General features: G+C 44.7%; 1 protein-coding gene across 3 annotated transcripts; it reads right to left on the minus strand.

Moving 5' to 3' along the window:
- Nucleotides 1-2,619: 2,619 nt before the first annotated feature.
- LOC138636617 (schwannomin-interacting protein 1) lies at nt 2,620-9,699 on the minus strand. Of its 3 annotated transcripts, none has more exons than XM_069724701.1 (8): nt 9,359-9,699; nt 8,124-8,252; nt 7,746-7,997; nt 4,819-4,943; nt 4,513-4,624; nt 4,196-4,430; nt 3,195-4,106; nt 2,620-3,158 (listed from the first exon to the last, which is right to left on the minus strand). In XM_069724701.1, the coding sequence occupies exons 3-7, from the start codon at nt 7,995-7,997 to the stop codon at nt 4,006-4,008; spliced, it is 825 nt and encodes a 274-aa protein (XP_069580802.1). In that variant the 5' UTR covers nt 8,124-8,252; nt 9,359-9,699; the 3' UTR covers nt 2,620-3,158; nt 3,195-4,005. The 3 variants fall into 3 exon arrangements, with proteins under 3 accessions (XP_069580802.1, XP_069580800.1, XP_069580801.1); XM_069724699.1 differs by having other exon boundaries at nt 8,105-8,252; XM_069724700.1 differs by lacking the exon at nt 8,124-8,252 and having other exon boundaries at nt 9,359-9,698.
- Between the last annotated feature and the right edge of the window lie 3,676 nt (nt 9,700-13,375).

The raw sequence follows: 13,375 nt of genomic DNA on the forward strand, positions 1-13,375 counted from the left end.
TTCACAGCACAAGTTCACAGCACACGTTCACAGCACACGTTAACAGCACACGTTAACACAGTTCACACACGTTAACAGCACAAGTTCACAGCACACGTTCACAGGACACGTTAACAGCACACGTTCACAGCACACGTTCACACACGTTAACACAAGTTCACAGCACACGTTAACAGCATAAGTTCACAGGACACGTTCACAGCAGAAGTTCACAGCACACGTTAACAGCACAAGTTCACAGCACACGTTAACAGCACAAGTTCACAGCACACGTTCACAGTTAACAGCATAAGTTCACAGCACACAGCACACGTTCACAGCACACACGTTCACAGCACACGTTCACAGCACACGTTCACAGCACACGTTAACAGCACAGTCCACAGCACACGTTAACAGCACACACAGCACACGTTAACAGCACAAGTCCACAGCACACGTTCACAGGACACGTTAACAGCACACGTTAACAGCACAAGTTCACAGGACACGTTAACAGCACAAGTTCACAGCACACGTTCACAGGACACGTTAACAGCACACGTTAACAGCACAAGTTCACAGCACACGTTCACAGGACACGTTAACAGACACGTTCACAGCACACAGTTCACAGCACACGTTAACAGCATAAGTTCACAGCACACGTTAACAGCACAAGTTCACAGCACACGTTCACAGGACACGTTAACAGCACAAGTTCACAGCACACGTTCACAGGACACGTTAACAGCACAAGTTCACAGCACACGTTAACAGGACACGTTAACAGCACACGTTCACAGCACAAGTTCACAGCACACGTTCACAGCACACGTTCACAGCACACGTTCACAGCACACGTTCACAGGACACGTTAACAGCACAAGTTCACAGCACAGTTAACACACGTTAACAGCACACGTTAACAGCACAAGTCACAGCAGAAGTTCACAGCACACGTTCACAGCACACGTTCACAGCACACGTTCACAGCACACGTTGACAGGACACGTTAACAGCACAAGTTCACAGCACACGTTCACAGCACAAGTCCACAGCACACGTTAACAGCACACGTTAACAGCACAAGTCCACAGCACACGTTCACAGGACACGTTAACAGCACACGTTAACAGCACAAGTCCACAGGACACGTTAACAGCACAAGTCCACAGCATACGTTCACAGGACACGTTAACAGCACAAGTTCACAGTTAACAGGACACGTTAACAGCACACGTTCACAGGACACGTTAACAGCACACGTTAACAGCACAAGTTCACAGCACACGTTAACAGCACAAGTTCACAGCACACGTTCACAGCACACGTTGACAGGACACGTTAACAGCACACGTTCACAGCACACGTTCACAGCACACGTTCACAGCACACGTTAACAGCACAAGTCCACAGCACACGTTAACAGCACACGTTCACAGCACAAGTTCACAGCACACGTTCACAGCACACGTTCACAGCACAAGTTCACAGCACACGTTGACAGCACAAGTCCACAGCACACACACACAAGTTCACAGCACACGACACACGTTCACAGCACAAGTTCACAGGACACGTTAACAGCACACGTAACCACAGCACACGTTAACAGCACACGTTAACAGCACAAGTCCACACAGCACACGTTAACAGCACACGTCCACAGCACAACACAGCACACGTTAACAGCACAAGTCCACAGGACACGTTAACAGCACAAGTTCACAGCACACGTTAACAGCATAAGTTCACAGCACACGTTCACAGGACACGTTAACAGCACAAGTTCACAGCACACGTTAACAACAGAAGTTCACAGCACACGTTCACAGCAGAAGTTCACAGCACACGTTCACAGCAGAAGTTCACAGCACACGTTAACAGCACACGTCGACAGCACACGTGCTTGAGGAGTGTTTGAGTGGAGGGAGCTGACCTCATAAATACCTGCATCACCGCCTGCTGTCGTCCAGGAACATCCGGACAGCTGCAGCTCCTCTGATCTCTGATCACTGAGCCGGCTGATCGCTGACCTCACAGCTGCTCTCACCTTCTTCTGCTGTTTCCTTGGTAACCCAGCCCCTCCCTCTGCCCCTCGGCGTGTCACCCAACTCTTCCTCCCGACTTCACCTGTGTGTGTCTGTGTGTCTGTGTGAGTGTGTGTCCTCAGCTGTTGAGCCTTATTTTGTCATGAAGCTAATGACTGAGAGCAGATGAAGGATGTCAGCAGCAGGTGAGCAGCTTTTTTTTTTTTTTTTTTTAAAGTTATTTGATATTCATTTAGTTTCTTCATACTTTGACCTTTGTTGTGTTTTGTGTCATTAAAGAAATTCAAGCTTCTCTGGGATGAAACATGTTTTTAAAGACAGGCAGCGTCTGAATGTCATGTTAAGCATGTTCTCATATTTCAGTCCAAAGAAGCTCCATGTCAACAATGTAATTTTTATTTATTGCTTTAAAACTCTGAGTTAAATGTGGTCCAGAGGGTGGAGGAGTGACGTAGAAACTCCATCAGAAGAAACTCTGGGGAATAAAAAGAAGCACACTCTCACACACAAACACACACACACACACACACAGAGTCACAGCTAGTGACCATCTATTCATCCTCTGACCAACACAGCTCAGTGAAGTTCAGATTTATTTATTAAAAGAACAATCTGAAATCAAATGTAAACATGTTGATCAATAAAACAGAATCAGAAGCAGGAGGAGGGAATGACAGGAGTCGATCAGCTGATTTTGGACATCTGTCCTCTTACTCAGGTCTGTCTCTGCCTCCTCTGGACCACAGCTGCATCAGCAAACAAGACGGATTCTAGGCTGCTGATTGGCTGAGATCTGTTCATTAAATAAAACACACTGACTGCTGCGGTGAGACAGGAGGACGTTTAATGGACGTCTGTCCTCTAAATGAAGAGTGTTCGTGTCCTCTGTCACTCTGAGCTGCTCGGTACTGACGGTCCTGCTGGGTCCAGACCCGTAAAATAACAACCTGGGATCTGCTCTGATTGGTCCACAACACTGGTGCCGTGAAGATTCATGTGCTTGATAACTGCTGATTGGCTCTTACGCGGTAAATTCAGAATAATCTGATTGTTCAAGACGACTTTTTCCTTTTGGAAGTTGAAGTGAAGCTGCTGAATAAAAGTCATGAAAGTCACCTCCATCACCTCCATCATGTCCATCACCTCCATCATGTCCATCACCTCCATCATGTCCAGGGACGAGCTGCTACTGGGAAATCATGACGACAACAGTAATACTTTATAATGTATAATGTATATAAACATATATATATACATGCATCAGTCTGAAGTACTGATGCACATCCTAGAAAATAAGAACACAAACTTTACACACATGGACGAGCAGGAATACAAAGAGAAGAACTGGCAGCTTTTCAGTGTGACTCCCTTCTCTGTATGTTTGTGTGTGTGTGTGTGTGTGTGTGTGTGTGTGTGTGTGTGTGTGTGTGTGTGTGTGTGTTAGAGGAGCTCAGCATCATGTCTGACCAGACAGACACATCATCTGCTGATGCGAGTCAGTTACCATGACAACAAACAACACAGTAAAACATTCAGCCTCGGACTCTGATCACCGGGACGGCTCGTTCAACATTTCTGCTTTAAAAATATCTTTACTTCCAGTCTGGAACGGAACCGGACCCACAATGTGCTGTGGACTCAGGACACCCTCCTCTGCTCCACCTTCCGCTGCTCCACCTTCTTCTGTTCCACCTTCCTCTGCTCCGCCTTCCTCTGTTCCGCCTTCCTCTGCTCCGCCTTCCTCTGCTCCACCTTCCTCTGCTCCGCCTTCCTCTGCTCCACCTTCCTCTGCTCCACCTTCTTCTGACAGTTTCCCTTTGAACCTAAAACAGCTGAGTGTCTGACTGTCTTCGCTGTGATTGGCTGGTCGGACCAACAACAGGGGGGCAGTCAGATGTCTGTGGCCCTTCAGATATTTGAGTGACACTCCTGACTGCTGGACACATGAAGGTGGGCCGGGGGGGCGAGGGCATCACAGTGATGTCAGGTCCTGGACCTCCAGCAGCATGGCGTCCTGCTCGGTCCTCAGCTGGTCCCGGACCTGCAGGCGACCCACCAGCTCCGAGCTCAGGTCTGAAAAGGACAGAAGAACATCCAGGTTTAACATGCAGCACTGAGAGAACAGCAGGCCGAGCGGTTCTGGTTCTGGAGCAGCTCGGTACCTTGAATGTTCTGGCTGAGAGACGCACACAGAGAGTGGAGCTCCTTCACACCGACACTCTGCAGGTCACTCAGCTCCAGGTGTCTCCTCTGGACCAGAGCATCACTACGAGCTGCAGCCTGAGTGCTTCTCAGACGGTCCCGCAGGCTCCTCAGGGTGCTCCTGAAGCCTCGCGACTTTGGTTTCTCCTGCTTGGACGGAGGCGGAGGATTCTTTTGGACCTGAGAAGAACCTCTCTGGATCAGAGGAGAAGCAGACGAGGAGACATGAGCCCACAGACAGAACCAGGTGTGACTACTTCTATGAACGGAGAAGTACCTTTGAGTTGTTGCTCTCCTCCTTGCTGAGCTCTCCTTTCTCCTCCTCCTCCTCCTCCTCACTCTCACTGTTGTTGATGAAGCAGAGCTGCAGGTTCATCTGCGTCTGCAGACTGGAGGACACACAACAGTCATCAGGGTGGAGGACACACAACCACTAACACACCTGAGTGTGTTGATACGAACCAAAACCACATGACTTCACACCATTCTCAGAAGACTCAGTGGTTCTAGAAGAGGAAGAGGTGTGTGTGTGTGTGTGTGTGTGTGTGTGTGTGTGTGTGTGTGTGTGTGTGTGTGTGTGTACCGGGAGGTGAGAGCCAGCACGTGGCTGTTGCAGGCGTCGTCTCCGTCCTCCCAGCTCTCAGCTTTCCTCCCTCTGTCCTCCGTCCAGCTCACCGTCATTCGAGATCGCTCCAGGCTCACTCCACTCTGAGACACAGCAGCAGCAGTCAGGGTCTGATTTACTAAACGTTTGCGTGTGTAAAATCACATGCAAATTTCAAAACAATGTCCATCAGATCTACTGACGACGTGCAGTGAGGATTTCATCTTCCAAATGTGCAGTTTAGCACACGTTGTCCATTCTGCGTGTTTTCCTCCATCATATGTAATATTGGACGTTTCTACCTGAAGGAGTAAAATACTGAGAGGAAACATGCAAATAGAACAATTTATCACCCGCAATGATATTTACTGAACCAGGAAGTGGCTCCTCCTTGTTGTTGGCTGTCAATCATCTTTCAGTTCATTCAATAACTCAGAAATATCATCGCTGACAAACGATATGTCTGAATAATTTCTACCTCTGACATCAGAAATGTTTAACGGGTGTAAAACCTTGTTCTCCACTTATTCTCTGGTTTCCTGTGTTTCCTTCACAATAAGAGCAGCTGTGTCTCCTTCACAATAAGAGCAGCCGTCTCTCCTGATGTTCATCTGATTAAAACCTTCAGTCGTACTAAAATACACAACAATCACTTCTCCTGTTTCTACGAAATACCAGCAATTAAAAAACTTCTTCAACTCAGCATTTCTCTGGGTGGTTCCAGCGTATCTCTGCTTGGATCTCCCTCCAGTCCTGTTGTTCAGGTGAGCTGTCACATCCTGCAGAATTCACAGGTAGCTTCATCAGGTTCACGAGACCTCCAGGAACTCAATGAAACATCAGCTGCTCATCACAGAAAGATCTGGACCTGCTGATCTCTTGTCTGTTAGAGGATCTCATCCACCGTCCTCCTCTTTTATTTACCCACGTTTTATTATCAAGCCTTTTTTTTGCCTTTTTGTTTTTCCCCACAGTATTTACATTCTTGCTGATAATCTCCTACAAAGCATTTTGTTCTTGGTATATTTATATTTCTTAATTTCAATGGGATCAGATTTCCTTTTGCGGTCGCTCTGTTTTCCATTGCTGGAATCACTTTAAATCACAAACCCTGATTTAAATGCAGAGATTTCACCTGATTTCAAAGACGCAATTACTCAGTAAATCACCTGCAAAACGGGAGCAAAAAAGATTTGCTAACTTTTTCAAGGAACACACAATTTAATACCTTTATTTGAGATCTTAGTAAATCAGACCCTCAGTGCGGTAACAGTCAGTTCAGTAACATTTAGTCCTGAACAGTTAGTACGGTAACAGTTAGCACGGTAACAGTTAGTTCGGTAACATTTAGACCTGAACAGTTAGTACGGTAACAGTTAGTACGGTAACAGTTCGTGCGGTAACAGTTAGTGCGGTAACAGTTAGTGCGGTAACAGTTAGTACGGTAACAGTTAGTACGGTAACATTTAGTACGGTAACAGTTAGTGCGGTAACAGTTAGTACGGTAACATTTAGTACGGTAACAGTTAGTACGGTAACAGTTCGTGCGGTAACAGTTAGTACGGTAACATTTAGTACGGTAACAGTTAGTGCGGTAACAGTTAGTGCGGTAACAGTTAGTGCGGTAACATTTAGTACGGTAACAGTTAGTGCGGTAACAGTTAGTACGGTAACATTTAGTGGGTAACAGTTAGTGCGGTAACATTTAGTGCGGTAACATTTAGTACGGTAACAGTTAGTGCGGTAACATTTAGTACGGTAACATTTAGTGCGGTAACAGTTAGTGCGGTAACAGTTAGTGCGGTAACAGTTAGTGCGGTAACAGTTAGTGCGGTAACAGTTAGTACGGTAACATTTAGTGCGGTAACAGTTAGTGCGGTAACAGTTAGTACGGTAACATTTAGTGCGGTAACAGTTAGTGCGGTAACATTTAGTACGGTAACAGTTAGTGCGGTAACAGTTAGTACGGTAACATTTAGTGCGGTAACAGTTAGTGCGGTAACATTTAGTACGGTAACAGTTAGTGCGGTAACATTTAGTGCGGTAACAGTTAGTGCGGTAACAGTTAGTGCGGTAACATTTAGTATGGTAACAGTTAGTACGGTAACAGTTAGTACGGTAACAGTTAGTACGGTAACAGTTAGTGCGGTAACATTTAGTGCGGTAACAGTTAGTACGGTAACATTTAGTGCGGTAACAGTTAGTGCGGTAACAGTTAGTGCGGTAACAGTTAGTACGGTAACAGTTAGTGCGGTAACATTTAGTGCGGTAACAGTTAGTACGGTAACAGTTAGTGCGGTAACAGTTAGTGCGGTAACAGTTAGTGCGGTAACATTTAGTGCGGTAACATTTAGTGCGGTAACAGTTAGTGCGGTAACAGTTAGTACGGTAACAGTTAGTGCGGTAACAGTTAGTACGGTAACAGTTAGTGCGGTAACAGTTAGTGCGGTAACAGTTAGTACGGTAACAGTTAGTGCGGTAACATTTAGTACGGTAACAGTTAACAGTTAGTACGGTAACAGTTAGTACGGTAACAGTTAGTAACAGTTAGTACGGTAACAGTTAGTGCGGTAACAGTTAGTACGGTAACAGTTAGTACGGTAACATTTAGTGCGGTAACAGTTAGTACGGTAACAGTTAGTGCGGTAACAGTTAGTACGGTAACAGTTAGTACGGTAACAGTTAGTGCGGTAACAGTTAGTACGGTAACAGTTAGTACGGTAACATTTAGTGCGGTAACAGTTAGTACGGTAACAGTTAGTGCGGTAACAGTTAGTACGGTAACAGTTAGTACGGTAACAGTTAGTGCGGTAACAGTTAGTGCGGTTGAATGAGACACTAAGAATGACGACTGTCCCCGTCCACCACCAAACCACACCCTGCTCTCCAACATCATGACCGCTGACCTTTGCCCTCTTCTCCTCTTCCTGTTTCTCCAGCTCAGCAATACGCAGGCTCAGCGCTTCCCAGTGCATGATGGGAAGGCCCAGATTGTCCTCTCCATAGCTTTCCTGCCAGACCAGCGCCGCCCCCTCAGCATCTTCATCCTCCTCCTCCTCCTCATTGTCAGCGTCGCCGTCGCTCGTCCGGTCGTCCTCAGCCTCGTTGCTGTCCTTCTCTTCCCCCAGCTGTCTCTGTCTCTCCTTCTCTCCCTCCATCTGTGGAGGACACGGGTCCACGTCTTCACACAGAGGACATGTCTACAACATGCTGTCCAATCACTGACTCATGTGGGTTCCATTTGTAATGTGATATTTCCAGCTACCATGTTTGTTTGAACCGACCAGGAAACTAAGTTCTTGAACACAGAGGAAACAGCATCAAAACAGCGGTCCACGTGGTGACATCACCTTCATGATGTTTCACAGATGAGGGATGCTCAGGGGCGGGGCCTGTGGTGGCTGCTTCGCCCCCTTTAATCACAGAGAGAAGAAAAGCTATTTAAACATGTTCAACATGAACTAATTACATACTGAAAAACCCAGGTTAATAAACCCCGGTTGGTCTGTCAGTAGTTCTTATTCCCAGACTGGGTCCGGTTCAGTTCTGTCTTAATGGATATGTATCGAGAAATAATATGACTCGTCTTTTGGACTTTTTTAGACCGAACAGATCAAATTCTCATATTAAAACCCAGCTGGTGATATTCTGATGTTGATGTAAAAATCCCACATCACACACAGCTCACTGATTGGCTGAAACAGTAGTGAGCTGAGCTGAGTGGTGCTTCTTCGCCCCCTGCTGGTGATCAGTGGTTACATCACCACCTGAGATTCAGATTATCAGTGCTTTTAGACAATTTTCACTTTTCACAACTTCTTTTGTTAAATGAAAAACATATTCTGAAGTTTAAGGACAAAAAAGTACGGTTTGCAACATTAATGCCACCGAAGAGTACTTTGTGTACTGCAGTACTGTATCAACAAGGCACCAGGAATTAAAACATATCATTTCAATTGAAGTTCTTCCACTCGAAGTTCTGGTTCTGGTTCCTGCAGCTAGATGTTGAGCATCATAATGATGGATGAGCAGAGTTTAAAACTAGAAGACTGGTTTCACCTTCATCTGCTGAACGAGGAAAGTTTGTTTGCACTCACTGTACATCAGATCTTTTTAAAGGACGGAGCTATGAGCAGGATTTGTGACATCACAAATCATTTCTAAGCCTATCTGGGTCCAATTCAGTTTACACGGGTGTGATGTGGAAACCACATGGACATGAGTCTGATGATACTGAAGAGAAACAAGATGACTGAATGTTTTTGTGGTAAAACCAGAATCAGATTACTGTAAGAGGAGAATTTAATGTGGGTCCGGAACCGGTCCGCAGGGTCGTTAACAACCCCGGATGTTGACGACATGAGGAGGGTCCGGTCTGGTCGGGCTACTCGGGGAACCCCTCCCTGTAGCTGCGGCCCTGCTCGGAGCTTTAAAGTGATCACAGAGCTTCAGACTGGCGGGAACAAACCGTTTCACACCGCCGCGGTGGACCGAGCCGGACCGGAACACAGTTACTCACCTGTTTGTCCGAACTTCGAGCTCCTCTACTGCCCCCGCTGCCGCTGAAGAAGCTCCGAATTCTGCCACATAGTTCTCCGCTCCTTCCTCAGCTCCTCCTCCTCCTCCTGCTCCTTCCCATCAGGAGTTTCTCTCCAGCGTCCTTCTTCCCCAACAGAACAGTACCGAACCGAACCGAACCGAACCGAACCAGACCGTTCCGTCCTCAAGACTCTTTCAGCCCCGCTTCGTCCCCGGCTGCCTCCCTGGACCTTCCGGTTTAATATTGTGTCAGATATTTACTTTCTCTCGCGCCCAACACGCAAACAGCACGCGCACACGATCAGGAGTTTGGCGCAGATCAACTTCCTGTCGCTTCCTTCAAATTAAAAGCCGACGTCGTGGTTAGCCGTAAGAGTGTAACATGTGGGACCTGGTTTCAGCGGGTCCCTGTTCAACGTCCTGACAGACAGAAAGACAAAGACAGACAGACAGGAGGACAGACAACTTTGGTTTGTGTTCAACAAAGAAGGAAATAACTATGAAGAATCTTCTTCTTCTACTGCCTTCTTCTTCACACTCTGATTGTATACATGTACATGTATAGATGTGCATATGTATAGATGTGCATGTATAGATGTGCATATGTATAGATGTGCATGTATAGATGTGCATGTATAGATGTGCATATGTAAAAATGTGCATGTATAGATGTACATGTATAGATGTGCATGTATAGCTGTGCATGTATAGATGTGCATATGTAAAAATGTGCATGTATAGATGTGCATGTATAGATGTGCATGTATAGATGTGCATGTATAGATGTGCATATGTAAAAATGTGCATGTATAGATGTACATGTATAGATGTGCATGTGTATAGATGTGCATATGTATAGATGTGCATGTATAGATGTGCATATGTAAAAATGTGCATGTATAGATGTGCATGCATAGATGTGCATGTATAGATGTGCATGTATATACATACTGTACGTGTATAGATGTACGTGTATAGATGTGCATGTATAGATGTGCATATGTAAAAATGTGCATGTATAGATGTACATGTATAGATGTGCATGTGTATAGATGTGCATGTATAGATGTGCATGTATAGATGTGCATATGTAAAAATGTGCATGTATAGATGTGCATGTATAGGTGTGCATGTATACACATACTGTACGTGTATAGATGTACGTGTATAGATGTACATGTATAGATGTGCATATGTATAGATGTGCATATGTAAAAATGTGCATGTATAGATGTACATGTATAGATGTGCATGTGTATAGATGTGCATGTATAGATGTGCATGTATAGATGTGCATATGTAAAAATGTGCATGTATAGATGTGCATGCATAGATGTGCATGTATAGATGTGCATGTATATACATACTGTACGTGTATAGATGTACGTGTATAGATGTACATGTATAGATGTGCATATGTATAGATGTGCATGTATAGATGTGCATATGTAGAAATGTGCATGTATAGATGTACATGTATAGATGTGCATGTATAGCTGTGCATATGTATAGATTTGCATGTATAGATGTGCATGTATAGCTGTGCATATGTATAGATGTGCATGTATAGATGTACATGTATAGATGTGCATGTATAGATGTGCATGTATATGTATACGTGTATAGATGTATGTGTATAGATGTACATGTATAGATGTGCATATGTATAGATGTGCATGTATAGATGTGCATATGTAAAAATGTGCATGTATAGATGTACATGTATAGATGTGCATGTATAGCTGTGCATATGTATAGATTTGCATGTATAGATGTGCATGTATAGATATGCATGTATATATATACGTGTATAGATGTACGTGTATAGATGTACATGTATAGATGTGCATATGTATAGATGTGCATGTATAGATGTGCATATGTAAAAATGTGCATGTATAGATGTACATGTATAGATGTGCATGTGCATGTATAGCTGTGCATATGTATAGATTTGCATGTATAGATGTGCATGTATAGATGTGCATGTATAGATGTGCATGTATATATATACGTGTATAGATGTACGTGTATAGATGTGCCTATCTATAGATGTACATTTATAGATGATGTACATGTATAGATGTACATGTATAGATGTACATGTATAGATGATGTACAGTCCATCCAGAAAGTATTCACAGCGCTTCATTTTTTACACATTTTCTTATGTTACAGCCTTATTCCAAAATTGATTAAATTCATTTTTTTCCCCTCAAAATTCTACACGCAATATCCCATAATGACAAAGTGAAAATAGTTTGTTTAAAATTTTTGCAAACCTATTAAAAATAAAGAACGAAAATATAACACGTACATAAGTATGCACAGGCTTTGCTCAATACTTTGTTGAAGCACCTTTGGCAGAAATTACAGCCTCAAGTCTTTTTGAGTATGATGCTATAAGCTTGTCTCCTATTCTTGGGCAGTTTCTCCCATTCTTCTTTGCAGGACCTCTGAAGCTCCATCAGGTTGGATGGGGAGCGTCGGTGCTCAGACATCTTCAGATCTCTCCAGAGATGTTCAATCGGGTTCAAGTCTGGGCTCTGCCTGGGCCTCTCAAAGACATTCACAGAGTTGTCCCGAAGCCATTCCTTTGTTATCTTGGCTGTGTGCTTCGGGTTGTTGTCCTGTTGGAAGATGAACCTTTGCCCCAGTCTGAGGTCCAGAGCGCTCTGGAGAAGGTTTTCATCAAGGATGTCTCTGTACATTGCTGCATTCATCTTTCCCTCCATCCTGACTAGTCTCCCAGTTCCTGCTGCTGAAAAACATCCCCACAGCATGATGCTGCCACCACCATGCTTCACTGTAGAGATGGTGTTGGCCAGGTGATGAGCGGTGCCTGGTTTCCTCCAGACATGACGCTTGGCATTCAGGCCAAAGAGTTCAATCTTTGTTTCATCAGACCAGAGAATTTAGTTTCTCCTGGTCTGACAGTCCTTCAGGTGCCTTTTGGTAAACTCCAGGTGGGCTGTCATGAGCCTTTTACTGAGGAGTGGCTTCCGTCTGGCCACTCTACCATACAGGCCTGCTGGGTGGAGTGCTGCAGAGATGGTTGTCCTTCTGGAAGGTTCTCCTCTCTTCACAGAGCAACGTTGGAGCTCTGTCAGAGTGACCATCGGGTTCTTGGTCACCTCCCTGACTGAGGCTCTTCTCCCCCGATCGCTCAGTTTGGCCGGGCGGCCGACTCTAGGAAGAGTCTTGGTGGTTCAAACTTCCATTTACGGATGATGGAGGCCACTGTGCTCATTGGGACCTTCAATGCTGCAGAAATGTTTCTGTACTCTTCCCCAGATCTGTGCCTCCATACAATCCTGTCTCAGAGGTCTACAGACAATTCTTTGGACTTCATGTCTTGGTTTGTGCTCTGACATGTCCACTGTGGGACCTTATATAGACGGTGTGTGTCTTTCCAAATCATGTCCAATCAACTGAATTTACCAGGTGGACTCCAATCAAGTTGTAGAAACATCTCATGATGATCAGTGGAAACAGGATGCACCTGAGCTCAATTTTGAGTGTAATGGCAAAGGCTGTGAATACTTATGTACATGTGATTTTTTCGTTTTTGATTTTTAATAGATTTGCAAAAATTTCAAAAAAATGTATTTCACGTTGTCATTATGGGATGTCATGTGGAGAATGTTGAGGGAAAAAATTAATTTAATCCATTTTGGAATAAGGCTGTAATATAACAATGTGGAAAAAGTGAAGCGCTGTGAATACTTTCCGGATGCACTGTACATGTATAGATGTGCATGTATAAATGTACATGTATGAGATTGATGAAGAAACTCAGATGTATTATTTGGTTCTAACAGCAGCTCAGCGGTGAGAGTCGGTGTTCCGCTAGTTTCCGGTCTGTCAGCTGTGCAGCTTGACGGAGAGAGGAGGAAGAGGAGAGGAGGAGGTGGAGGTATCTGGTTTCACAGCAGTGAGAGGAAGGAGCTGCTCTTTGTCTCTCTGAGTTGGAATAATTCAGACAATTTAAATACTG

Source organism: Brachyistius frenatus, unplaced genomic scaffold (assembly GCF_029030835.1).
Source record: "Brachyistius frenatus isolate BFR_SWC_R1_liver_20210118 unplaced genomic scaffold, ASM2903083v1 Contig_391, whole genome shotgun sequence".
Taxonomy (NCBI): domain Eukaryota; kingdom Metazoa; phylum Chordata; class Actinopteri; family Embiotocidae; genus Brachyistius; species Brachyistius frenatus.